Source organism: Nerophis ophidion, linkage group LG02, assembly GCF_033978795.1.
Source record: "Nerophis ophidion isolate RoL-2023_Sa linkage group LG02, RoL_Noph_v1.0, whole genome shotgun sequence".
NCBI classification, from domain to species: Eukaryota; Metazoa; Chordata; class Actinopteri; order Syngnathiformes; family Syngnathidae; genus Nerophis; species Nerophis ophidion.
The window spans coordinates 26,968,488-26,993,487 of record NC_084612.1 but is presented as its reverse complement, the minus strand read 5'-3'; the positions used below and the strand labels follow the sequence as shown (position 1 = coordinate 26,993,487).

The window sequence follows — 25,000 nt, the reverse complement described above, 5'->3', positions numbered from 1 at the left end:
CAACAACAATAATAATAATAATAATAATAATAATAATAAAAATAATCCATCCATCCATCCATTTCCTACAGCTTATTCCCTTTTGGGGTCGCGGGGGGCGCTGTTGCCTATCTCACCTATAATGGGGCGGAAGTCGGGGTACACTCCGGACAAGTCGCCATCACATCGCAGGGCCAACACAGATAGACAGACAACATTCACACTCACATTCACACACTAGGGCCAATTTAGTGTTGCCCATCCACCTATCCCCAGGTGCATATCTTTGGAGGTGGGAGGAAGCTGGAGTACCCGGAGAGAACCCACGCATTCACGGGGAGGACATGCAAACTCCACACAAAAAGATCCCGAGCCTGGGATTGAACCCAGGACTTCAGGACCTTCGTATTGTGAGGCAGACGCACTAACCCCTCTGCCACCGATAATAATAGTAATAAAACATATGCATTGATTTTATTGCACTTGCATATGTGTCAATTTCACAATTGCTCAAATTCAGTGTTGTAAAAGTGTATATTTTCCACCCCGTGTGCTGCATAAAAAAATGATTAGGAGATTAATCGGATTTGACTAAATAGTCAAATGGGCAGGTGATTTTAGTCAAACATGGTCGCTAAAATCTAATTACACATGGTAAACCAGCAGATGTCCCTCAGGAAAGCTCTTTAGAATTCACAAATGTATAACAATGCCATGATTGACAGGCCATGTTATCAAAAATACACATGTAACAGTTGACATTTTCTACTTATTAGCTTTTTTATTGTTATTATCATCATGACACATGTCATGTCTTCAAAATGTAGTCAACAGTTTGCTATTTTATTGTCTGCATTAAAATGATCCAAATAAAAAAATAACAATATTAAATTAACAATACTTATGGAAAAAATGGAATTACTTACAAAGATTTGATGAAATATTACTATCATAATTGCATCCTGATTTAGTGCATGAGGTGTCGAAAGTGTCATACTTAAAGACATGTAAAGGCTCCAAACATAATCCCAAATAAAAAAAGGCCACTATAAATAATTTGTTTGCCCGAAAACAATGTTACTGTTTATCCCCTTTATCACCCTCCTTTTCTGTTTCTTCCTCTTTGTCTTTTTTGGTCAAAGTTTCCAGAGGGCACACACAAGAAAAAAAAAATCCACATTGCCAGTGGGGGGAACAGCGCCCAGATTAGGCTTTCTTTTCAAGGTCTGTGACATTAGTTGCAGCTAATCCGAATTGGGCTAATTGCTTTCCCAACATCAGCCCTTACAACCCCCTTATCCTCCTGTATGTGTCGCCCACCAACTTACCTTGCAGTACATGTAGGAAATATTCTGCTCCAACTGTGCTGAGCAGGTGGAGGGCCTGTTGGCATGCAAGGGCTCTGCAGAAAAGACAAGGAATTAAAGCCATTGGGGCGGATTTACAGCTTAACCAGGAGAAATCAATAACATGAGGAATTGTTTCCAAAGACAACTACTTGACACACTCATCTGGCATTGTCTGTGTCTTTGTCAGGGAGGAAGGTTAATAGAGGGGTGAGTTTTTGACAGCTGCAGCCTGTGTGACCACTGAGCCGCAATAACACTTTGCACTGCAAAGGCAGACTGCTATTATTGTTTTGGGATCACAACATGCAATACAACTGGGCTCTTTATTAAGGACAATAAAATCACTTTACTCTACTGTTCAAAAACAAACAGGAATGTGTTATTGTTGTGTAAAGACCCATATACTTAGAATTGTACTTCTTAAGCAAGAAAGCAAAACATTTGAGATTGCACGATACAAAGAAAACACCATATATAGCTTAATTAACCATATCTTTAAATTGTGCTTTTTTGGTAAAAATGTAATTTAATTGTCAAATTTTATGGAACAAATTGTGAGTTTTATATGTAAAGCACACAATGGCAGCTGTGGTATTAAAATCCTCTAATCTATTTTAGTATTTAAAATATTAGAAGAAGAAAAAAGTATACCATACGTTGCACAGCCACAACATAACAGTGTAAAAAGTAAACTGAGTTTCACAGCATTTAACAGTGTTATTTTACAGTAAAATAATCACAATTTACTGTGACCTCAAAATAAATTACTGTCAAAATGTCATTGCCCTTACATGTCACATCATTTAGCTGTATTATTTTACAGTCAAGCACTCTAACTTTATAAACAAATACTGTAAAAATGGCATTACCCTTACATGTTACAGCATTTAAGTGTATTATTTTAAAGTCAAGTACTATAACTTTACAAAAAAAACCTGTAAAAATGGCAGTACCCTTATGTTACAGCATTTAACTGTAGTATTTAAAGTCCTACTATAACTTTTAAAAAATACTGTATAAATGGTGTTACCCTTGCATGTCACATCATCTAGCTGTATTATTTTACAGTCAAGCACTGTAACATTATAAACAAATACTTTAAAAATGGCATTACCCTTATATGTCAAATCATTTAACTGTATTATTTTAAAGTCAAGTACTATAACTTTACAAAAAACCCTGTAAAAATGGCATTACCCTTATATCTTACAGCATTTAACTGTATTATTATAAAGTCACTATATTTTACAAAAAGTACTGTACAAATGGCATTACCCTTGCATGTCACATCATCTAGCTGTATTATTTTACAGTCAAGTACTCTAACTTTATAAACAAATTCTGTAAAAATGGATTACCCTTATATGTTACAGCACTTAACTGTATTATTTTAAGGTCGTGATATAACTTTACAAAAAATACTGTAAAAATTGCATTACCCTTACATTCCACAGCATTTAACTGCATTATTTTAAAGTCAAGTACTATAACTTTACAAACAAATATTGTACAAATGGCATTACCCATTACCAGCGTCATATCATATACCAGTAATGTAATGTAACGTTACAACAAATGACTGTAAAAATGACAACACCCTTACATGTCACACAATTTCACTTCACAGAAAATTACTGTAAATTTTCCCGTGAAAGAAATGCAATTATTAGTTATTTAATTTCAATTTACAATGTCAATGAAAATTGGTTTCACCTAATCCGAAATATTCCTTTATTATTCAACATATACACACGAGCATTAAAAGTGCCGTCAATGAGACACCAGTGTTGTATTGTGTGTAATTTACACATGCACAATTTGTTTAAATATTATGGATTTGGTGATAATTAAAAACAATATGTAAATGTCACCTTTTTATTATTAATACATTTTACTCTGCACCTTAGAACTATTAAGGGGAAATAAACATTGTCACCAATTTTGATGCATGCAGCTATTGTGCATGATGTTCATAACTCACATTATATTAAAAACGTCCATGCCTGCGCACTAACCAACGCGAGTTTGTGGTCTAATGTATATTAGTGCAATAATGAGAGGGGTGGGGGGGTTGCAGGGTCCTTTCTTGCAGCAATGCGCTGCATGGGTCTATACTAGATGCCGGGCCACCACCAGTCCGAGGAGAAACAAGGCAGCAAAAAGGAAAGAAAGCACCATGAATGTGCTCGTTTAGTTTACGGCTTGTTTGATGAAGGAGAATTGGCCAAAGTGTTGTTCCTCGCCGCGGGACCCTCACTGACAGTTTTGAGCAGCTCCTCTCAGCTCATTATCTCGCCGGCCCACTGAGGGCCCCCATTCAGGCGAAAGCCAGACCCTCTCTCTCTCTCTCTCTCTCTCTCTCTCTCTCTCTCTCTCTCTCTCTCTCTCTCTCTCTCTCTCTCTCTCTCTCTCTCTCTCCCTGGCAGGGTCGTTTGTCTCCTCATTGAAGGCCCAGTCCGGAATGCGATGGTTGTTAGGGAGCCCTCTTTCACCTCCAAAGTGTTTTATTGATGAGCTCTGACTTCTCCCACTTTTTCTCATGTCAAAGGAAGTCAAGTTTAGGCCTCCATGACTTCATTTCATCGAGGAACTCTCCCCTCCCCCTTATTTTTGGCTCAAACTTTGCCCCTTTTACGTACCCCCCTCCCCCTTTTTTTTTTGCAGCCCCCCATCTTTGAGGAGTGGCTCTGCATCCCACAAGCCGGAGCACACACGGGCGCTTTAGGGGTGCGCTGAGGTGTGCCCTAATAAGGCGGCCATTTACCCCGGCGCCGTGTTTTAGGGCAGCGTGTGGCCATGGCTACACACTCATTTGCTCCACTTTTATTTATACGCGTGCTATTTTATACGCGTGCTATTTGCCCCACGTCAGGCCGCCGGAGTGACGTCGCCTTTGCCGCGCAAATGTGGCCATAAAAAGCAGCCGAGCTTGCCTGAAGGCTGCGCTCTTTACGCACCGTGCCTTTTGTTGACAGGAGGGCGGGGGCGGCGGGATCCAAAAGAGTCAACAAAAGCACGTGGTGGAGATTTTTGTTGTTGGGAAGGGATGGCTGCTGTAAAGCATTATAAAAAAAATATATAAATATTTAATATATTTCATTCCACATGCCAGTTTTTTGGTGTGTTGTTTTTTTTAGCAAAGACCATTTTTTTGCTCAGTATTACTAATTCCGTAATGTCATTTTTGTTTTTAAAGTTGAATGACTCAAAGGCGTAACAGACCCATGAGTATTTATAAACAAAACATACATAAATTAATGTAAAAATATTAAATATACACACAAACAAATAACTGAAATGTCTACTAAAAAATATATATATTTTAGTCGTGTAAGTCATTATGTTAGAAAAGTGAGTTGTTTGCCATAAAAGTCATATTTTTGTGTGTATACATTTAAAATTGACAAAAATATCTTTTAAGTAGTATAATGCTTGCACAGGCCTGCTAAATAAAGAATATTACATGAATTAATGTCAAATATATACACAGACAAATAACCCAAGTCTCCACTTTAAAAAAAATATTTTGGTTGTGTACAATATGTCATAATGTTTTTAAAGTGAGTTGTTTGCCATAAAAGTCATATTTTTGTGGGAATGCATGAAAAATAACTTTTATGTAGTATAATGCTTGCACTGGCCTGCTAAATAAAGAATATTACATGAATTAATTTAAAATATTAAATATATACACAAACAAATTACCCAAGTCTCCACTTTAAAAAAATATATTTTAGTTGTGTACAATATGTCATAATGTTTTTAAAGCGAGTGGTTTGCCATAAAAGTCATATTTTTGTGAGAATGCATGCAAACATTACTTTTATGTAGTATATTTTTTACACAGGCCTGCTAAATAAAGAATATTACATTAATTAATGTAAACTATTAAATATATACACAAACAAATTACCCAAGTCTCCACTTCAAAAAATATATTTTAGTTGTGTACCATATGTCATAATGTTTTTAAAGCGAGTTGTTTGCCATAAAAGTCATATTTTTGTGGGAATGCATGCAAAAATAACTTTTATGTAGTAAAAAGCTAGAACATGCCTGCTAAAAAAAAAAAGACTATTACATGAATTAAAGTAAAATATTAAATGTATCCACAAACAAATAACCCAAGTCTCCACTTGTAAAAAATGCATTTGTCATTATGTTATTAAAGCGAGTTGCTTGCCATAAAAGTCATATTTATGTAGGAATGCATGCACAAATAACTTTTAGGCTTGCACATTCCTGCTAAAAAACGACTATTACATGAATCAATGTAAAAATGTTAAATGTATACACACAAACAAATAACCCAAGTCTCCACTTAAAAAAATATTTTAGTTCTGTACAATATGTCATAATGGTATTAAAGCGAGTTGTTTGCCATAAAAGTCATATTTATATGGGAATGCGTGCAAAAATAACTTTTATGTCGTAAAAGGTTTGCACATGCCTGCTAAAAAAAAGACTAGTACATGAATTAATGTAAAATATTAAATGTATACACAAACAAAAAACCCAAGTTTCCACTTAAAAAAATATTTTTGTTGCATACAATATGTCATAATATTATTAAGGCGAGTTGTTTGCTATAAAAGTCATATTTACATGGGAATGCATGCAAAAATAATATGTCGTAAAAGGCTTGCACATGCCTGCTAAAAAAAGACTATTACATGAATTAATGGAAAATATTAAATGTATACACAAACAAATAACCCAAGTCTCCACTTAAAAATATATTTTAGTTGTGTACAATGTCATTGTGTAATTAAAGCGAGTTGTTTGCCATAAAAGTCAAAATTATGTGGGAATGCATGCAAAAATAACTTTTATGTAGTATAAAGCTTGCATAGGCCTGCCATCAACAGCCCATAATGCTTGTCAGTGCATGCACACCACTCGGCTGCAGCCACGTGTGTGCAACTTCCTGTTATGTTTACAAATTAAAAGAACAACATTAAATTAATCACATATTATTTTTTTTATTTTATTTTATTTTTTGCTAGAAATGCCATCGGAAATGCTGTGATCTAAAATGTTTTTATGTGTTTTTACCTTATTTTTGTGGACTTTTTCAATCTGCACTGCAACCACAGAAGTTCGGCATTGTGGGATGGATCAAGTCTATCCTATCTTAATAAGAGCGTTTACTGTGAAACATAGTGCAGACTGTATGATTACAGTACATGTGAAATAACAGTTACTTGCCTGAAATATAAAGGCATGGTCATTCCTACAGCAACATACAGTCAGTTTGGATTACAGCATTTTATGTTTACTGTGTTTATATTTTGGAGAATTATAGTTAAATTGTTTTACATGTTCTGGACATGTTGCTAAAGGTTTGATGACGCGTGTGTCCTCTTATTTTTCCAGCATTACACTTGAATACACTGTAAAACAAATATTGTCAATTTACAATAACATGTACAGTAGTTTTACTGCAAAGTTAGATTGTGTGACATGCACTTTTTTTTCTTTTACAGCAGTTTGTTAAGGTACAATATATTTTCCGTGCAATGTTAAATGTTGTGAAATCCTTGGTCATTATTTGTGATTGAAGGCTCCAACTGACACACGTGAGTCTTTATTATTATTATTATTATTATTGTCCAGCAATATTGCAGCATCACCCACCACACTTCTGCACCGGCCTGATTAGTGGGGCTTGGACACATAGAGGGTGTGTTGGGGGGTCGTGGGGGACTATCTCGCCCCCCGTCTTTTTCTCTTATGTGACTCGGCCCAGTTTTCCCGCTTTTGGCTCAGCCTGCACGGCGCAGGCGGAGGGGGTGTTTATAAGGGGGTTGCTGGGGGGGTGATGATGACAGAGGTCGGGTCGCGCTAATGGGCCAGTGAAGAGCGGCGGAGCACATACATTAATACACTTGTTCTTCCCTTCTCCAATCAGCATAGGTGTGTTCATTCTTTCTCTTCTTATACACCCACCTCCTCCCCACACACCACCCACTCCCTCCTCTCTCTCTCTCTCTCTCTCTCTCTCTCTCTCTCTCTCTCTCTCTCTCTCTCTCTCTCTCTCTCTCTCTCTCTCTCTCTCTCTCTCTCTCTCTCTCTCTCTCTCTCTCTCTCTCTCTCTCTCTTGCCCACTCTCTCATTCGCTCTCTCCCACGCCAGCGCACATCCACGCCAAACTCGCTGCGTCCTGACATCTGAGTTCACTGTCAATCTCTGTCTCCTTCGCAGGGATATCCCCTCCGTCTCCCTCTCCACTCCAGCACCCTTTTGGAAACTATTTTTTATTTTTTTTTTCATTACCCAGCCCCACTTTTTCTTCACTTCCACGAGGGGACACCGGCTAACCATCGTGGGTATATTTCCCCCCTGTTTTTTTTTTTTGTTTTTTTTTATGTTCTTCCTGTGTGTGGGCCGTGGACAAACAGGCAACACAGTGTGGTTTTGACACCGACGCAGGATGCCCCAAAAAGGTAAAAGTCTTCCATTACAATATTTGTTAACATTATGCTATTTTTGGTTTCAATTTGGTGCAGCAAAATAGGCATGTATATATTTTTTAATATTTTCTTAAACTAATCTTATGTGCTTAATTTTGCCTAAAGAATAAAGCATTTAGGCGCAATGACTCGATGAGCAAGGCGTCAGATTAATTCATGCCGACCACTCAGCAAAAAAAAAAAAAAAACTTCTTGCAGATGAAAAGTGAGGAGCAAATAAAAACTCTATTTTTGCATTGCTAATAAATGAATGTAGTATATTTACAGATATATGCAGCAAGGACAAAAATAACATTTTAATAAGTGTATGTTCCGTTTGAAAATTCTTGGAAAATACCAGCCTCATATGCATAAATAATAATAGCAGTATAAGCAGCAAATTCCAATAAAGAATAAACAGTCTTAATTAAATTAGTGGCTTTTCCAATTTTATAAGACCGGCCTGCAAAAATGTGGTGTAATAATTGTAAAAAACACAAAAAAAGAAAGCAATGAGCAGTGAGGCCTGCATGCATGCACTCTTTTAGTGTTTGTTGCGTGAATAAGCATATTGAATTAAGACATTGTCGTTCCGGATTATAACGCAAAAGAAATGGAGATGAGATGCTATCGTTAACCCTGCGAACAACAAGGTTGAGCTTTCGACCTCCAATAAATGATTAACCACGTGCGCCATACACAGGCTGCTTTAAATGGTGCTTTTATTTATTTGCTGAAAAATGCATGGTTTATTTTTAATTTCTTTTACACATATTTTTTTTCAATAATTATAGCAGGTTTTAAACGTGCAAGATGAGTGTGTGATGGAATTTTCAATGTGCATTTAATGAGCGTGCAAAACAGCAGCACGGGCAAGTGCACACTTTCCATGCCTGAAACACAATTAGGACACAACACAACTCTAACATGAAAAAAGTTTTCCCACACTGGCCCCCTTTCGTTTCCCTCCCTTATCTGTTCCTCAATTGAAAAGCTTCTTTTAATGCATTTGTCTTTTCCAATTGAGCGCCCTACTGATTTCTTGTGTCTTTACAACCACAGCACCAAACAACCACCGAATGTTTAACAGCAAGTAATACTTATGTTTCTCCTATTAAAAAAAAAATACATGCAAAACAAAAAAAACAGCATTCAGTCACACACACAGTTGCTGCACCCGGGTCACGGTCGCGTGTGTGTGTGTTTGAGAGAGAGAATGTGTGTGTGAATGGTCCCGAAGGGGGTGGGATGCATGCCTCCGGCTCTTTGTATTAATGTGAACTTGTTGGAGTGTTTCGTGGGGAAGCTGTGCGTGTTTTTATCCGCCCTGGTGGTATAAGGTGGCCTCAAAGAAGCAATACATATATTTTAGGGGTTGAATAAAGTTATGAAAAACTTCAACAAAATTATCAGCATAATTGAGTAGCCTCCATTGGCTGTGCTAATGTCTTGTTTTGCTCTGTCCTATAGGGAGGCATTAAGTAGTGCAAACGGCAGATGATTGACTAAATTGTAATAAGAGTGGACAGTCAACTCTGTTTCCAGGCAAGTTTAATATACAAAAACATGCAACACAAAAAAAGGCTGCTAAACTACACCAAATGTTTTCCTAAAATAATATTAACGAGGAGAGAGATGACAATTTGTAAAGAAATAAAAAATTTGAAAATAAAAATAATTGTAAATTGAAGTCAACCTGTTTTATTATCTTCCCTTGTGATGCTTAGAATACCACAGCCAAGCCACGTGGGAGTCTGGCGTAGCCTCAATGATGCAAAACAGTAAGTTTTCTATTTATTATTATTTCATGCTGTGACATTTCTAATTGTGAGTGCATGGACACAACACCTCTGACATTATTGCCTTTAAAAAAAGGAGGTGAAAGTGTATTATTTGCATGATTGACATGAGGGAAGTGTACTGTTGCTCATTGCTGTCATTTTATTTTTGTGGTTATGTTATTATAGAACAAGTTAATCATACCACAGGATGAAAAAATGGGGATGGAATATATTATTTTTTTCTGCCTGGGTTGCTATGGAATAATTGCACAGGCGCCTGCATACAAGATAGGCCTGCATGAAACATGAGGGTAGGGAAATAATGTTTTTCATGCAAATGAGTGCATTATTTATAGAAAACAAACACACACACATACAGTACATGGCTAGACCGGAAGTTGGGCTGAATTCTGTCTTTCCTGGTGCAAAAAGACACAACGAAAGTTAAACATGAACGTTTTCTCTCTTGCTGCTGGACAAGAGGTGTATGACATCTGTGATGAAGGTGTGTGCATTGATTTTATTACATTCCTTATGTGCAAAAAAAAAAAAAAAAAAAAAAAAGCGTTTTTTGATATGTGCAAAGTGGGTAAATATACTGTCTTTTCACGCAAGGGGTTGTCCAAGTGGGGTCACGGTCGTCTTTTGTACTAATAAGTCCTATGGGTGCGTCCAAAATGACACCATATGTTTTGGCGCGTAATCAGCGCCAGCGGGCGAGATGGACTCTATGAAGGCCACTTGAGGGAATTGAGCCATGATTAAGACTCATACGTGACAGCTTTTATCGATCATTCATTTCCAAATATGATGGTCATAAATCAGAGGCGATGGAGCAGCAGCAGCAAGGTTTTAACGCGCGCGAAGCCAATTTGGGCCATTAATTCCACGTAATCCTGGAATTAGCAAGGAGCAGGGAGGGATGATAGTGGATTTAGCATCAATCACATCCACGCAAGATGGAAGATTATTATTACGCGCAAGAAAAAAGGGGGCCTTCTTTGGATCAGATTGAGCGCACACAATTTGTTGTCAAATACAAACAAGAATGCGAAGAGGAGAAGGAGGGGGGGGGCACTACATGTCACTTTTAATATGTTAAGAATCTAAGCGCGCCCTCGTTTTTGTGACCGCGCGTAGACACCCCCCCCCTCCCCCCAGGCCACCTTAAAACCAACCCCCTCCTTTCTCTCTTCCTCCGAGGGGTAAACGAGTAGCGTCCAATTTGGTCTGAGTGATATCCAAATGCAGGCAGAAAGGCTCGTTTTTTATCCTGCTACTATTTGTCGTGACGATGCGATTCGGCCGCGCTGGAGCCGTGTCACAAAGTGACGTGTCTGCCACAAAGTGCTCCCACTGATCTTTTCAATTAGCCTGCTCGTGCATGATCCGAGGCGACTTCCGCCCATTCCCAGAAATTAAGCTCAAAGTTGACGTGCGGCGAGCTTTATTTTAAAGACAAATGTCAGCCAGGCTCATCATATTTGCTTCCCCCCCTCGTCTATATTCGGAGCTTATTTATTGCTAAGGAGCGCGGGCTGCGGGAGTCAATGTAGCGGCGGGCAGCGCTGGGGAAGCAGCAAAAGGGCGCAGGGACGCGCAGCGTGCAGGGGCGCTCCTACTTCAGGTTTGCAGGCTTCGGATATCTACTTTAACTCCATTTACCTCTCTTTTGCCAGAAATAAATGCATTTAAGGCTTTTTAAAGATGCTTTCACGTGTGCGTAAAATGCGCACCTGGTTGGACCGGTAGCTAATTTAACTTTAATTATTTCGTTATGACGATGCAATTGCCCTTTTAACACCAAAACAAGTGCAGAAATGTTCGAATGCATGTTTTTTTTTTTTTTTTTTTTGCAGATATATCCTGCACGTGCATCACAATTTTACAGGCTTAGTTTAGCTTTTTTTTTTCCCACGGGGGTTATGGATGATGACCCTAATTCCGTCTGCCCACGCAGGTCACAGCGGCGTCAACCAGCTCGGCGGCGTGTTCGTCAACGGTAGACCGCTGCCAGATTCCACCCGGCAGAAAATAGTAGAACTCGCCCACAGCGGTGCTCGACCCTGCGACATCTCACGGATACTACAGGTGACCAACGCGCGATTATTTATATATATTTTTTTAAAATTCATATTTGTATGTTTTTTCCCCTCTAAATATGTGTTGTATAGCCACAGAGAAGCTTGAATGAATGCAGGCAGTGCGCAACGGGATTGCGCGTAAAGATATTTCTAATATTTGGACACGTGGAGACAGGAGGAAAAACGATGCCTGCTCTAATAATAATAATAATAATCATAATAATAATAACATCAATAATACAAATAATCATAAAAATAATAGTAAAAATAAATTAAAATAGCTCTATTGTAGCAAATGCCTAATTTACCATTCAAGGCATATTTTCTGTGTTTATAGACCCATGATGAAGTCCAAGTGGTGGACAGTGAAAAGGTGATACTTGAACGCCATCACAAGACATTCCACGGATAGTCCTAAATAATGGATGTGAATTGTGTTCTTTTGCTCTCCATCCAGGTGTCCAACGGCTGCGTGAGCAAGATCTTGGGCCGCTACTATGAGACGGGATCCATAAGACCGCGGGCCATCGGCGGCAGCAAGCCGAGGGTCGCCACGCCGGAGGTGGTCGCCAAGATCGCACAATACAAGCGGGAGTGTCCGTCGATCTTCGCCTGGGAGATCCGCGACCGGCTTTTATCGGAGGGCATCTGCACCAACGACAACATACCCAGTGTAAGTTGAAGCACGCCTGATTGCATTTGCGCCATTTCGCGCGTTTACGCGTGCAGGACGCATCCAAGCGTTCGCGCTTATTAATGCAAATTGCGCACGCGCGCCTGCATCACGTGGCCAATTTGCTCCTGCTTTCGTTGCACGGCTGCAGGCTTTCCACGCTCATACATGCGCCATGTTGGCTCCCCTTCAGGTGTCATCGATAAACAGAGTTCTGCGCAACCTGGCGAGCGAGAAGCAACAGATGGGCGCAGATGGCATGTATGACAAGCTGAGGATGCTCAACGGTCAGACAGGAAGTTGGGGGACCCGGCCAGGCTGGTATCCCGGAACATCAGTGCCCGGCCAGCCCAATCCAGGTGAGCCTCGTCATCATCATCATCCTCATCATCATCATCCTCTCTGCTGCAAGTGTGCACAACAATTACTGAGGCCTCGCAATGCGGTGCGCACGGCCCCGGATGTAGACATGCGTGACAGCGGGGCCCGTTCTCCCACTCAAGAGGTGTGGCGCGCGCACAAAGGAATGTTTCCGTCCACACGCAATGATGGCCGATGGGAAACACTCCCACTTTCCACGCAACCTGTAATTGCTCATTAGCAGAGGAGGCCTTTGTCTCTTTCTTTGTGTGTGTAAGCGTGAGTGTGTGGGTGCGCGTGTGCGCGTGTGCGCCAGTGCGTGTGTGAGCGTGTAAGTCTGTGTGTGTGTGTGTGTGTGTGAGTGTGTGTGTGTGTGCTGATCACTTGAAGGCCCAGCAGGCCTTGAAATGTAAACTAAAAAAAATGCTTCTGTGCATTTAAAAGTATTTAAGAATAAATAAAAATAATAACGTGCGTAACTGTTTTATCAGCATTTTAGCATGTGGTGGCAGACATTAATTAATATGCATTAAAGTGTAAATTATCACTGTATTCATATGCCATCATCATTATTAATACCGCTGTTTTAAATAAATACAATATGATCAACATGGTACAAATAAATATATTTATAATTCAACTTGTTGGCTTTTGAAAGTAATTAAATAATTCAAGACGTTTAAGTAAAAAATAATAACAACAACAACAACAATAATAATGATAATCAATCCATCCATATTGTAGTTCTATAATAATAATAATACAACTTATTATTATTATTATAGAATTAAAAGAATCAAATCGAATATTAAAATGTATATGAATTTTTACTCTGTTCGATATATTATGAATATAAATAATAATAACAATTACAGGCCGAAAAGCATGACCAAAAGGCCGCCTGTTCGATTTCCTAAAAAAAAAAATATTCATACGGCGAGTAAATAACCCACCCTCTCGGGTGAGGTGCCCCTGAGCAAGGCACACAAACTCCTCCTTAATTAATGGGTTTTAGGCCGAACAAAAATGACGTCGCAATAATAAGTAGCTTCATAGAATAACTTTTATCATGATAATATGAAGTTATTACCACCATAATAACAGTGAAATACTAATATTAATTATACATAAAATGAAGAACACAATTTTAAACAAACAAGAATGATTAGTATTTTTTTTTATTTAGAATAAAGATTAATTTAAAACGAGACGATATAGCTTAACATAGTAACAATAAAATATGTGCAGCTAATGTGCAGAGTTAATTTAAAATAATAATAATATTGATAATGATAACAACATTTTAATTCAGTGCTGAGTTAGAATACAGAAAAAAAGCAATTGTTCATCCTATAAACGAATAAAAACTATTTCATGTTATGGCTCTAAATCCCGTCTCTAGGATTTAGTCTCTCACTTTCTCTTTCACTTTTAAGCGGTTTCTCAAGAGTGTTTTGATCCGGTCTCAGCGGCTAAAAGGTGCCGCAATTGGTTCGCCATCTTTTTTTCCCCTTTTTCTCTTTCTTTCTGATATTTTATGCTGCTTTTCCGCCTGACTGGCTGACACAACTTGATACTAAAGAATGAGTTTATTTCCCAGAAAACAAATCCCGGCAGAGGTCTGCCGCGGGATAATGGCGGCTCGGTCACCCCCTTTTTTGTGGATTATCTCCCACTATGGCATACAAAAGTTGTCTTATTTGATTGGATTCCACGCACAAAGTGGGGTTGCGTCGGGGCCTTGCGGGGAATTGCGCGTGCACGCACGGACTTTCTGATGATGTGCAACAAGTGGACGTGCAGACATTATGGTCGATAAGCCTTTTTTTTTAAGAGGAGGTAGTGTTAGGATTGGGGGTGGGGGGGGGGGGGGGGTGAATAGATTGGCCTTATTTAGGAGTTGTTTGGGTGGGGGGGCTCGCATGCTCTCTCCTCACTCATTTGTTTCCAATTGAGGACAGCAATCCTGAGTGGCGTGGACGTGATTAATGATGCTAGTGGATAAGGGTTAACACACTGGACTCAAAGCTCTGTTGACCGGCCTCCTCTTGGACACAATACCAAAAAAAGAGAGTGGCCTGTGCAGCTCCAGTGGGAGAGGATCCTTTTGTGTGGGGCATACACCCCCCCTCCCACCACCACACATATATTCCACCCACCATGCATGCTCGTCCCCATGCCTGTGTCCACAGTTTAATGGTTTCCCTTTACCCCTGAAGCCATTGTATCAGCCTGAAAAGCCTCCTCTGCTATTGAAAATAAAGTTGGTGGTCACCTCAATGGTTTTATACTGACGCCCATATGGGGACCATTGATGCTTCTGGGGTGGAGGGGGTGTTTGCAAGTGAGTTTGGGCTTTTAATGCCTGTCTCTGAAAAGAGGCTGGACTTTTTTCTTGTCTGCTTTTGACAACACGCAGCATTGTTGCACTGTTGAGTTCCCACAATATTTGATAAATAAGAGAAATAATCTGATACAGGGTCAAACTTCCGCCATCGGAACACTTTTAAGCGCTGATTTTTTTGTAGCCACTATTTTTGTTTGTTCCTACATGTAAAAAGAAGTTATGTTAGAGTGTAAAAACTCAGGCACAATTTCCCAATTGGATTCGATTCTAGATCAGTTAATGACGATTTGATTTGTTCGACACCTTAATATTGAAAGCGTGTCAAATCGTTTTCTCTTCATCATAAATAACTTTGGAAAGTTTCGACTTCATCCAAAGTCCCCAAAAGAGCTAGTTTGATACAAGAAAATAATTGAAAGTGAAAGCATGCTTGTGTTGCAACATTCCATCACTGCAAATTCAGATAGTTTCTTCAAAGGCAAAATATTAAATATTAAATACTAACAGTGCTTAAAAAAATCGATTCACATCCAAAATTAAATTTTTTATTAATTCCGATATTGAATTGATTCAAAATTTTCCAGAATTTTTTTCTTAAGACACATTTTTTGGATTAAAAACAATAAACAAGTAGTATTGCTAAATTTATTATTGATATGTATACTTATATACGTATTGTATTTGGTGTCTTCTCAATTACGTTGTAAATGTTTATACCAAGTATTGTAAAGCTGTGGTTAGGTTGGAGTTGTTCCATTGTATTTTATTTATATCGATTTTTGTAAATAACATTTTAAGATACATTTGAAAAAAAAAGTTTTGAGGCCAACACTGCATGTAGAAATCATACGTCAGCAGGTTTTATTATCATTTAAACACCAGATATTATATTACGAGAATCATGTTGAATCAAAAATCCATTCTAAATCGAATCGGGAAGGGCCTTCAGATTCCTAGTATATCTTCTAGTAGAGTGGGTCTCAAAACTTTTTTTTTACCAATTACCACCTGAGAAAAAGCTTGGCTCTCCAAGAACTACCATAATAACCAACGTTAAAATACAGTAGCATAGTAGGCCTTAGTATTTATTGAACACTATTCAGAAGTTTTATTTAACAAGTATATTTAATATTTTGGCCACTGTAAAATTACACACAATTTGAACAGTAACACTCTGTTTGAGTATAGAAAATACAAAACTGTACATTATTTAGTGATTCTTTGGCGTACCACGAGATGGTGCCAAATTGAGAATCACTGCTCTGGTAAATATATAAGCTATTTTTTGGGAGTCTTATTTCGTTAGCACAGCCAGACAATTTTATTGTGAATGCCGGAAGTGTGCACATGTTTTTTGGTCGCATTTGACAATGCTCTGTGATAGATGAAGATGTAAACAAAAGTGCGTCTGCCATCCTTTATTCAGCGTTGGTCTTACAAGACTCTCAGTTACAAGTGTAGTTATATAGGAATAATATGTTGCAAGATCATAAGGTTGTGTGGCAATACCGCTGCACGCGGCTGCTGGGGTAATTTTTGATAGTATGTCGTGTAAATCGATATTGTTAAAAAAATAAAATATATCGATCAATAACTGACAAAAATGATGATCATTATCAGGGGCCTATTTGATACATTTTTTACATTAAAGATCCATCCATCCATCCATTTCTGCCGCTTATTCCCTTTTGGGGTGGTGGGGGGCGCTGGTGCCTATCTCAGCTACAATCGGGCGGAAGGCGGGGTACACGCCGGACAAGTCGCCACCTCATCACAGTACATTAAAGATGTTAAAAACAATTAAATCTACATCAGAATATGCTACACTATTACAAAAAATATAGGTGACGACTCAAATGTGTTGTACCTTATTATTCATGAAATCATTTAACTTTCTAATCATGTCAAGGGCTGAAAATGGCACCCACATCTTGGACACTCCTGCCCTAACCATACTCTGTAAATACATAACCAGGATTTCACAGCTTTAAACAGTCTTTTTTAAATGTAGACTGCTGTAATAAAGAAAATACTGTAATGTTACAACAAATAACTGCAAAAAAAAAATACAATCTACATTCCAGAATCATTAACAGTTGTTTACCAGTAAATTACTGTAGATGTGACTGTGAAGTATTGCAATTGTAAGCCCGCAAGTTGCTGTGAATTTTCAATGACAATGGAGCCAAGATGATGTAAATGTGTGCTTGAGGCCGATATCTAAGACAATAAAAGCTTGATACACAACAATAAATCCAGTCTTGACGGATAACATTGACAATAAAACAAGAGCATGTTTAAAATTACGATTTTAAGTTAATAGTGCAGTGATGAGGGCAATAATCAAAGATGCTAATAACAGAATCCACACAACAAAATCCACTTTAATTATACAGCACATTAACAAACTATTTCCAAAGTGCAGTACACTATCAACAAATATACCAGTAAATACCAATGAAGGAATTTAAAAAACAATATATATAATAAAAACATAATATACAAAATTGAAAAATAAGACATGCATACATGACTTATGCCAAAAATTGTATTACCGATATTATTAGTAATGGCCCTAAATGCTGTAATTGAAATTATACTGAATATATATATCTATATATATATATATATATATCTATATCTATATATATATATAGAGATATAGATATATATATATATATATAGAGATATAGATATATATATATATATATATATATATCTATATATATATATATATATATATATATATATATATATATATATATATATATATATATATATATAGATATATATATAGATATATACATATATATATATATATTAGGTCTGCGAATCTTTGGGTGTCACACGATTCGATTCAATATCGATTCTTGGGGTTACGATTCGATTATAAATGGATATTTTTCGAATCAAAACGATTCTGTATTCATTCAATACATAGGATTTCAGCAGGATCTACCAGAGTCTGCTGACATGCTAGCAGAGTAGTAGATTTAAAAAAAAAAAAAAGCTTTTATAATTATAAAGGACAATGTTTTATTAACTGATTGCAATAATGTAAATTTGTTTTAACTATTAAACGAACCAAAAATATGACTTATTTTATCTTTGTGAAAACATTGGACACAGTGTGTTGTCAAGCTTATGAGATGCGATGCAAGTGTAAGCCACTGTGACGCTATTGTTCTTTTTTTTTTTTCTATAAATGTCTAATGATAATGTCAATGAGGGATCACTGCTATGCTGAAATTATAACTAATATCGATACTGTTGTTGATCATATTCATTTTTGTTTCACTACTTTTGTTTTGTTCTGTGTCGTGTTTGTCTCCTCTCAATTGTTCTGTTTATTGCAGTTCTGAGTGTTGCTGGGTCAGGTTTGGTTTTGGAATTGGATTGCATTGTTATGGTTTTGCTGTGTATTGTTTTGTTGGATTGCTAAAAAAAATAAAAATAAATAAATGAAATAAAATAAAAAATCGATTTTTTAAAAATGAGAATCGGTTCTGAATTGCACAAAGTGAGAATCGCGATTCAAATTCGAATCGATTTTTTCCCACACCCCTATTATATATATATATATATATATCTGCGATGAGGTGACGACTTGTCCAGGGTGTACGCCGCCTTCCGCCCGATTGTAGCTGGGATAGGCGCCAGCGCCCCCCGCGACCCCGAAAGGGAATAAGCGGTAGAAAATGGATGGATGGATGGATGGGTATATATATATATATATATATATATATATATATATATATATATATATATATATATATGTATATATATATATGTATATATATATATATATATATATATCCCTGCGACCCCAAAAGGGAATAAGCGGTAGAAAATGGATGGATGGATATATATATATATATATATATATATATATATATATATAGAGGTAGAAAATGTGTGTATATATATATATATATATATATATAGAGGTAGAAAATGTGTGTATATATATATATATACACACACTCACATATACTGTATTATTATATATATATACATATGTACATATACATACCTAGTTACAATATTACTAAAAATAGGTATTGTTTATGAGCCAAACACATTTTTTTAATGCAGCAGGTACCCTTAGGGTGCTTTTGAAATGGTACAAATGTGGACTTCATGTCACCTTGAACACTTTTTAAATGTATTAAGATATATTTATGGCTTCCTAAAGAACAATTTTGTACTTTTGAAATAGCATTCTTAAAAAAACTATTCTTGTCTTTATACCTTTATTTTGAGGGTGCATGGGGCAAAAATAAGCCAAATAAAAAACAAAATGCAGAGATACTGCTTCAACAGAGTTGTTATCAGATTTATAATACGTGCAGTACCTGCGTTCCTGACAACAAGTGTTGGCCAGGAAAGTCAGTTGAAAAAAAAAGCAAAGCAACAAGTTGTGATATGTGATGGCAGGTCAAAGTTTTGTGTGACTTGACTGCAAAAAGCCAAAAAAAGAGAACAATTATTTTAATGTTTGTAAATTTAAGCTGTTGTCATCAAATCCATACACGCTGATGTTTTACACCATGGCTGACTTGAGTTGTAAAAAAGTGTGCAAAAGCCAAAGAAAAAGCCAATATGGATTCTTTGTTCTTTGATGGTTTGAAAAGTCTCATGATGCTTAAAGAGAACTTTTATGGGACTATACGGTGTATATTTTCTACAAAAAGCCAAAGGAAATTCTTGATCAATGCATCATAAGTCCTTTTTTGCTATCAGTGTTGGGAACATTTCTAAACAGTCAAAAAAAAGCATAAAAACACACCCTCTTTAGCTTTTGAGTCTGACAGTCATGTGCAAATGTTGTTTTTCTATTGTAATTTTAAAGCACTTTTTTGTCTTCATCATAATTCCCCCTTACAAAGTCACAACAGCCGCTTATGCCCCTTGGCCTGGCAGACTGGCGTCGACACAAGCGGGTATCAAAATAACTGAAATCAGCCTATACTAGCACATTTACCTAGGATTCATATCTAGGATGTTTTAACCTTGGGCAGGTTGTAGAAATTGTTTACTTCCCTTTTGCTTAATTTATTTTGATTGTTCTGTTTTTAAATATTTTATTCTCTACACTAGTGGCCCTCAAACTTTTTTTTTTAACAAGTACCACATTATAAAACACTTGGCTCTCCAAGTACCACCATAATGACCAACATTAAAAGGCAGTAGCATAGCAGGCATAAGTATTCATTAAAAACAACGCAGAGCTTTTAATTAACAAGTATATTTAATATTTTTGGCCACTGTAATGTTGAACGCAGTTTGAACAGTAACTCTGTGTTTGAATATTTGAGTTTCAGAATCACTGCAGCTGTTGTGATTATTTTGTCAAATGTCTTTACGAGAGTGACGATAACAAATCTGCCCCAAAAAAAATTACATTGGTGAATCTTGTTGCTGTGGTAGAATGCAGGTTGTAGCAACCCGCTTTTATTTTGAAGCTTACTTTGCACTGAACAGGAAGCCACTGTGTGCATGTTGCAAAGCTGTGCTTTGTTAAAAGTTAAAGTTAAAGTACCAATGATTGTCACACTAGGTGTGGCAAAATTATTCTCTACATTTGACCCATCACCCCTGATCACCCCCTGGGAGGTGAGGGGAGCAGTGAGAAGCAGCAGTGGCCTTGCCCGGGAAACATTTTAACCCCCAATTCCAACCCTTGATGCTGAGAGCCAAGCAGGGAGGTAATGGGTCCCATTTCTTATAGTCTTTGGTATGACTTGGCCAGGATTTGAACTCAAAACCTACCAATCTCAGGGTGGACACTCTAACCACTAGGCCACTGAGTAGGTTGCTGATGTCCTTTCATGAAAATGATGACAAACAGACAGAACAATGACCAATTTTGTGTCAATAAAAGTGGTCGACAATGTACAAACCCTGTTTCCATATGAGTTGGGAAATTGTGTTAGATGTAAATATAAATGGATTACAATGATTTGCAAATCATTTTCAACCCATATTCAGTTGAATATGCTACAAACACAACATATTTGATGTTCAAAGGTCCCTGGTTCAATCCCCACCTAGTACAAACCTCGTCACGCCCGTTGTGTCCTGAGCAAGACACTTAACCCTTGCTCCTGATGGGTGCTGGTTAGCGCCTTGCATGGCAGCTCCCTCCATCAGTGTGTGAATGTGTGTGTGAATGGGTAAATGTGGAAGTAGTGTCAAAGCGCTTTGAGTACTTTGAAGGTAGAAAAGCGCTATACAAGTACAACCCATTTATCAATTATAAACATTTTTTTTGTGCAAATAATCATTAACTTTAGAATTTGATGCCAGTAACACATGACAAAGAAGTTAGGAAAGGTGGCAATAAATACTGATAAAGTTGAGGAATGCTCATCAAACACTTATTTGGAACATTCTACAGGTGTGCAGGCTAATTGGGAACAGGTGGGTGCCATGATTGGGTATAAAAGCAGCTTCCATGAAATGCTAAGTAATTCACAAACAAGGATAGGGTGAGGGTCAACACTTTGTAAGCAAATTGTTGAACAATTTTAGAACACCATTTCTCATCGAGCTATTGCAAGGAATTTAGGGATTTTACCATCTACGGTCCATAAAATCATCAAAAGGTTCAGAGAATCTGGAGAAATCACTGCACGTAGGCGACGATATTATGGACCTTTGATCCCTCAGGCAGTACTGCATCAAAAACCAACATCAGTGTGTAAAGGATATCATCACATGGGCTCAAGAACACTTCAAAAACCAATGTCAGCAACTACAGTTGGTTGCTACATCTGTAAGTGCAAGTTAAAACTCTACTATGCAAAGCCAAACCCATTTATCAAAAACACCCAGAAACGCCGCCGGCTTCGCTGGGCCCAAGCTCATCTAAGATGGACTGATGCAAAGTGGAAATGTATTCTGTGGTCTGACGAGTCAAACATTTCAAATTATATTTGGAAACTGTCCTCCGGAACAAAGAGGAAAATAACCATCCGGACTGTTATAGGGACAAAGTTCAAAAGCCAACATCTGTGATGGTATGGGAGTGTATTACAGTGCAATACGTTTTCATAACATGGTCACTACTGCCTACTTTGTCTCGTTATATTCTTATTTTACAGTTATATTTTTATTCCCATTGTTGCTTTTTAGTTTTTATTCTTATTGTAATACTTCTCTATTTTGTTTCCATTTAAACCCCCATTATTTACTTTTTACTTTTATTTAAATTGATCTAAACTCTGTACACTGCTGCTGGAATTTTAATTTTCCTGAAGGAACTCTCCTGAAGGAATCAATAAAGTACTATCTATCTATCTATCTATCTATCTATTAGTGCCCAAGGCATGGGTAACTTACACATCTGGGAAGGCACCATTAATGCTGAAAGGTCCATACAGGTTTTGAAGCAACATATGTTGTCATCCAAGCAACGTTATAATGGACGCCCCTGCTTATTTCAGTAAGACAATGCCAAGCCACATGTTACAACAGTGTGGCTTCATAGTAAAAAAGTCTGGGTAGTTTCTTGGCCCCCCTGCAGTCCAGACCTTTCCCCCATCCAAAATGTGTGGCGCATTATGAAGCGTAAAATACAACAGCGGAGACCCCGGACTGTTGAACGACTGAAACTCTACATGAAACAAGAATGGTAAAGAATTACACTTTCAAAGCTTCAACAATTAGTTTCATCAGTAATCAACACATTTATTGAGTGTTAAAAGAAAAGGTGATGTAACACAGTGGTGAACACGCCCTTTCCCAACTACTTTGGCACGTGTTGCAGCCATGAAATTCTAAGTTAATTATTATTTGCAAAAAAAAAAATAAAGTTTATGAGTTTGAACATCAAATATCTTGTCTTTGTAGTGCATTCAATTGAATATGGGTTGAAAAGGATTTGCAAATCATTGTATTCCGTTTATATTTACACCCAACACAATTTCCCAACTCATATGGAAACGGGGTTTGTATGTTGACGTCAACTTTAGCAGGCTGTTTTAAGCAGGTGACCTTGCATATTGCGTGACTTAAAGGTGTCCAGTTACTAATACAATATAATAACTGGTATAATAATGGCACATTTTAATTTGGAATGATCATGATTAATCATAGTCAATTTGGCCCTCGTGTGTGAATGTGAGTGTGAATGTTGTCTGTCTATCTGTGTTGGCCCTGCGATGAGGTGGCGACTTGTCCAGGGTGTACCCCGCCTTCTGCCTGAATGCAGCTGAGATAGGCTCCAGCGACCCCTCGCGACCCCGAACGGGATAAGCAGTAGAAGATGGATGGATGGATGGATGGATGGCGGGACGGCTTGGCGCAGTGGAAGAGTGGCCGTGCGCAACCCGAGGGTCCCTGGTTCAATCCCCACCAAGTACCAACCTCGTCACGTCCGTTGTGTCCTTGAGCAAGACACTTCACCCTTGCTCCTGATGGGTGCTGGTTAGCGCCTTGCATGGCAGCTCCCTCCATCAGTGTGTGAATGTGTGTGTGAATGGGTAAATGTGGAAGTAGTGTCAAAGCGCTTTGAGTACTTTGAAGGTAGAAAAGCGCTATACAAGTACAACCCATTTATAACCCATTTATGGATGGATGAATTTTGAAAATGTGTTACTTAAATGCACGTCATTAATGACAATATTATCTAAAGTACCATCAGGATGTGTTTTAAAGTGACATTTGCCAGCAAGCACACCAGTCGGGTGCATTGACCTGATCACTTAGTGACTAATTAGTGTTTTAGCGGGATTAATGCGATCATTTTGTGTGATTAAAGCGCTGCAGTCCTAATAATAACAACACACAATTTGTTTGTTTGGTCCTCAGACGGCTGCCAGCCACAAGACGGCGCAGGAGAGAACACAAATTCCATCAGTTCAAACGGCGAGGACTCCGAGGAGACTCAGATGCGCTTGCAGCTCAAAAGGAAGCTGCAGAGAAACCGCACTTCTTTCACGCAGGAGCAGATCGAGGCACTGGAAAAAGGTGAGAACTCGTGTGTGAGTTTTGTTTATCAATATGAGGACTTTCTCATAGCTTCACGGTGGCAGAGGGGTTAGTGCGTCTGCCTCACAATACGAAGTTCCTGCAGTCCTGGGTTCAAATCCAGGCTCGGGATCTTTCTGTGTGGAGTTTGCATGTTCTCCCCGTGAATGCGTGGGTTCCCTCCGGGTACTCCGGCTTCCTCCCACCTCCAAAGACATGCACCTGGGGATAGGTTAATTGGCAACACTAAATTGGCCCTAGTGTGTGAATGTGAGTGTGAATGTTGTCTGTCTATCTGTGTTGGCCCTGCGATGAGGTGGCGACTTGTCCAGGGTGTACCCTGCCTTCCGCCCGATTGTAGCTGAGATAGGCGCCAGCGCCCCCCGCGACCCCGAAAGGGAATAAGCGGTAGAAAATGGATGGATGGATGGACTTTCTCATCAAATGCTTCAATATATACAAACGTCATTCACTAAGGGCCGCAGACTGAAAAAATAAAGTTTACAGGGGCCATTTTAATATTTTTCATTTTCAAAAGCAGTACAATATCTTTTTTTTAACCTTTAGGGCTCCCCTCAAGTTTGGTGCTGGGGTCTCAAAAGGTCTCAGTCATAAAAATGTGTAAAAAATAGTCATATATTATGATTATGTCTTTATCATTATGGAATTTTAAATAGGTCAATAATTCATAGCAACATTGATTCTGATTCATTATTATTTTTTGGAGGTATGGCTGTTTAAAAAAAATAAAAACAACACAAAAATGATTGGGTACCTGAAAGGGACCCACTCATAAAAGTGTAAAAATAAGTGATATCTTTTTTTTTTATATAAACTTTTCACACTTAAGTATCTATAGATCAAATTCAGATCTATCCGTCGTTGAATACAAGTTTTTACTAAAACAATTGAATGTTGTTTTTTTAGTAGTTTGTCTTACGCCCTTTTCGAGACAGAAAATGTGGTCTTTATATCGCAAACACAAAAAAAGGCATTTTTGTG

General features: G+C 37.9%; 1 protein-coding gene across 5 annotated transcripts in view; it reads left to right on the top strand.

The window, feature by feature from the left end:
• Nucleotides 1–25,000, top strand: part of pax6b (paired box 6b) — a 32,994-nt gene that overhangs the window by 733 nt on the left and 7,261 nt on the right. For 2 of the 5 annotated variants that reach the window (XM_061880450.1, XM_061880422.1), the window contains exons 2-9: nucleotides 7,533–7,774; nucleotides 9,508–9,561; nucleotides 10,043–10,066; nucleotides 11,522–11,652; nucleotides 11,983–12,018; nucleotides 12,103–12,318; nucleotides 12,512–12,677; nucleotides 23,840–23,998. In XM_061880450.1, the coding sequence (XP_061736434.1) occupies nucleotides 7,762–7,774; nucleotides 9,508–9,561; nucleotides 10,043–10,066; nucleotides 11,522–11,652; nucleotides 11,983–12,018; nucleotides 12,103–12,318; nucleotides 12,512–12,677; nucleotides 23,840–23,998 (799 nt within the window). In that variant the 5' untranslated portion in view covers nucleotides 7,533–7,761. The remainder of the gene's footprint in view (nucleotides 1–7,532; nucleotides 7,775–9,507; nucleotides 9,562–10,042; nucleotides 10,067–11,521; nucleotides 11,653–11,982; nucleotides 12,019–12,102; nucleotides 12,319–12,511; nucleotides 12,678–23,839; nucleotides 23,999–25,000) is intronic. The other 3 variants (XM_061880431.1, XM_061880433.1, XM_061880442.1) reach the window with 3 other exon arrangements.